Here is a 1,596-nt window from a genome sequence, read left to right as displayed (position 1 = left end):
GCCCACAGGCACCAGGGTCACCCCAGGAGCTGAGCCCTCCTGCCCGGCAGCCGCCTCCTGCCAGGCCTTCGGCCTCGGCTCTTGACAACAAAATGGGGAAGCACAGGGAGCGTGGGGCCGATGGCCCGGGTGGTCCTGGCTGGGGTTTATCCATCAGCTGGGAGGAAAAGGCCAAGAGCAAGTTGCAGTTGAGGGACTCAGGCTTCTCCTTGTTTGTCTTTAAAAGAAAAAATTAATTTGCCAGCCCTGTAAATAATTAATGACTAATTCCTCAGGAGCTCTGAAGTACTCATAGAAACGCTTATATTTGTTAAGTTGTATTTTTAGCTGCTGCTACTTGGAGGAGAACAAGCGCTTTTCCCTCATTCAGTGGTTCTGTAAATTGTGGCTGTCTCACATCCCCCTAAGGTTTTTTTTTCTGCCTGTTTGACATACTTAGTTCCTAACGGTCAGGTTTTTATAACCCAGAAGCCTAAAGTGCCATCCCTGAGTGCATATTCAACACCATCTCAAGCACAGAGCGAAGCAGCAGGATCAGCCCTGAGGGCTGTCCATGGGCGACAGGGGTGGGAACGGTGCCCCGCATCCAGCCCCACTCCTGCCTCCTCCTGCGCCCCAGACTCGGCTTTTCCACCCACGAGATGGGTGGGTGCCACCCCAGCAGTGCCAGGGCTGGAGGAGGGCAGCGGCAGGGGAAGGAGGAGGCAGTGGGTTTGGCACAAGAGGTGTGAAGGCGGCGGGCAATGCCCTCGGCAGCGTGGAGCAGGAGGGATGCTGTTTGGGGTCACAGGGGCTGCTTGAAACCCTCCATGAAACAGAGCCTTCTCCCTGTCAAAACGTGCCTGGTAAAGCCAGAGCCCACCCCTAAGAGTGCGACGTACCTGAGTTAGCATCCAGGTCCCCTTCAACCGGGCAGCAGCACCCACTGGGTGCAAAGTGTAGCATTGCTGCAGCCTCTGCTTCCTCCTCTTCCTCCTCCTCTTCCTTCTCAGGTATATGCTGGGCTATGCTGGGACCCACCCCCCCAGCTGGGGAACCGCCGCCTCCCTCCGCCCACTGCCGAGGGATGGGTTCTCAGCCCCGCAGCCCCCCCAGCCCCTCCGCCTGTCGCATGGGCCCCCCGAGCAACCAGAGGGATCCACGATCCCGCAAAGTTAGGATGGGTTTGGGTCTCCCCCCTTTGCTGGGAAGAGAAATCCTTGCTTGGCTGCCTGGATTTTGCACCTGCCCCACGCCAAGAGCTGCTTGGCTTCTCGCAGGACGAGCTGTGTCCTGGGACATAGGGGAGGGCCGGGGAGGTGCGATGGGGTGGTGGTGGGGCTCTCGGGGTGCTTCGAGGGCTCTCAGGGCTGGCTTGGTGCGTGGGGCTGTGTCTGCGCCCGTTCTCCCCGGCATCTTGCCCCAGTTGCGGCTGGTCATCGCGGAGAAGGGGCTGCCCTGCGAGGAGCGGGACGTCAGCATGCCCCTGATGGAGCACAAGGAACCCTGGTTCATGCGGCTCAACCTGGGGGAGGAGGTGCCCGTCATCATCCACAGGGACAACATCATCAGCGATTACAACCAGATCATCGACTACATGGAGAAGAACTTCACGGG

At 59.1% G+C, this 1,596-nt stretch overlaps 1 protein-coding gene across 1 annotated transcript in view; it reads left to right on the top strand.

Moving 5' to 3' along the window:
- Positions 1–1,411: 1,411 nt before the first annotated feature.
- LOC104079797 (ganglioside-induced differentiation-associated protein 1-like 1) overlaps positions 1,412–1,596 on the top strand; it is a gene marked incomplete at its 3' end in the record, with an annotated part of 7,259 nt that continues 7,074 nt past the window's right edge. The window contains exon 1 of the mRNA XM_009581952.1: positions 1,412–1,592. Coding sequence (XP_009580247.1) covers positions 1,460–1,592 — 133 coding nt within the window. The remainder of the gene's footprint in view (positions 1,593–1,596) is intronic.

Source organism: Fulmarus glacialis, unplaced genomic scaffold (assembly GCF_000690835.1).
Source record: "Fulmarus glacialis isolate BGI_N327 unplaced genomic scaffold, ASM69083v1 scaffold13007, whole genome shotgun sequence".
Classification (NCBI taxonomy): domain Eukaryota; kingdom Metazoa; phylum Chordata; class Aves; order Procellariiformes; family Procellariidae; genus Fulmarus; species Fulmarus glacialis.
This window is presented reverse-complemented; position numbering and strand designations above follow the sequence as displayed.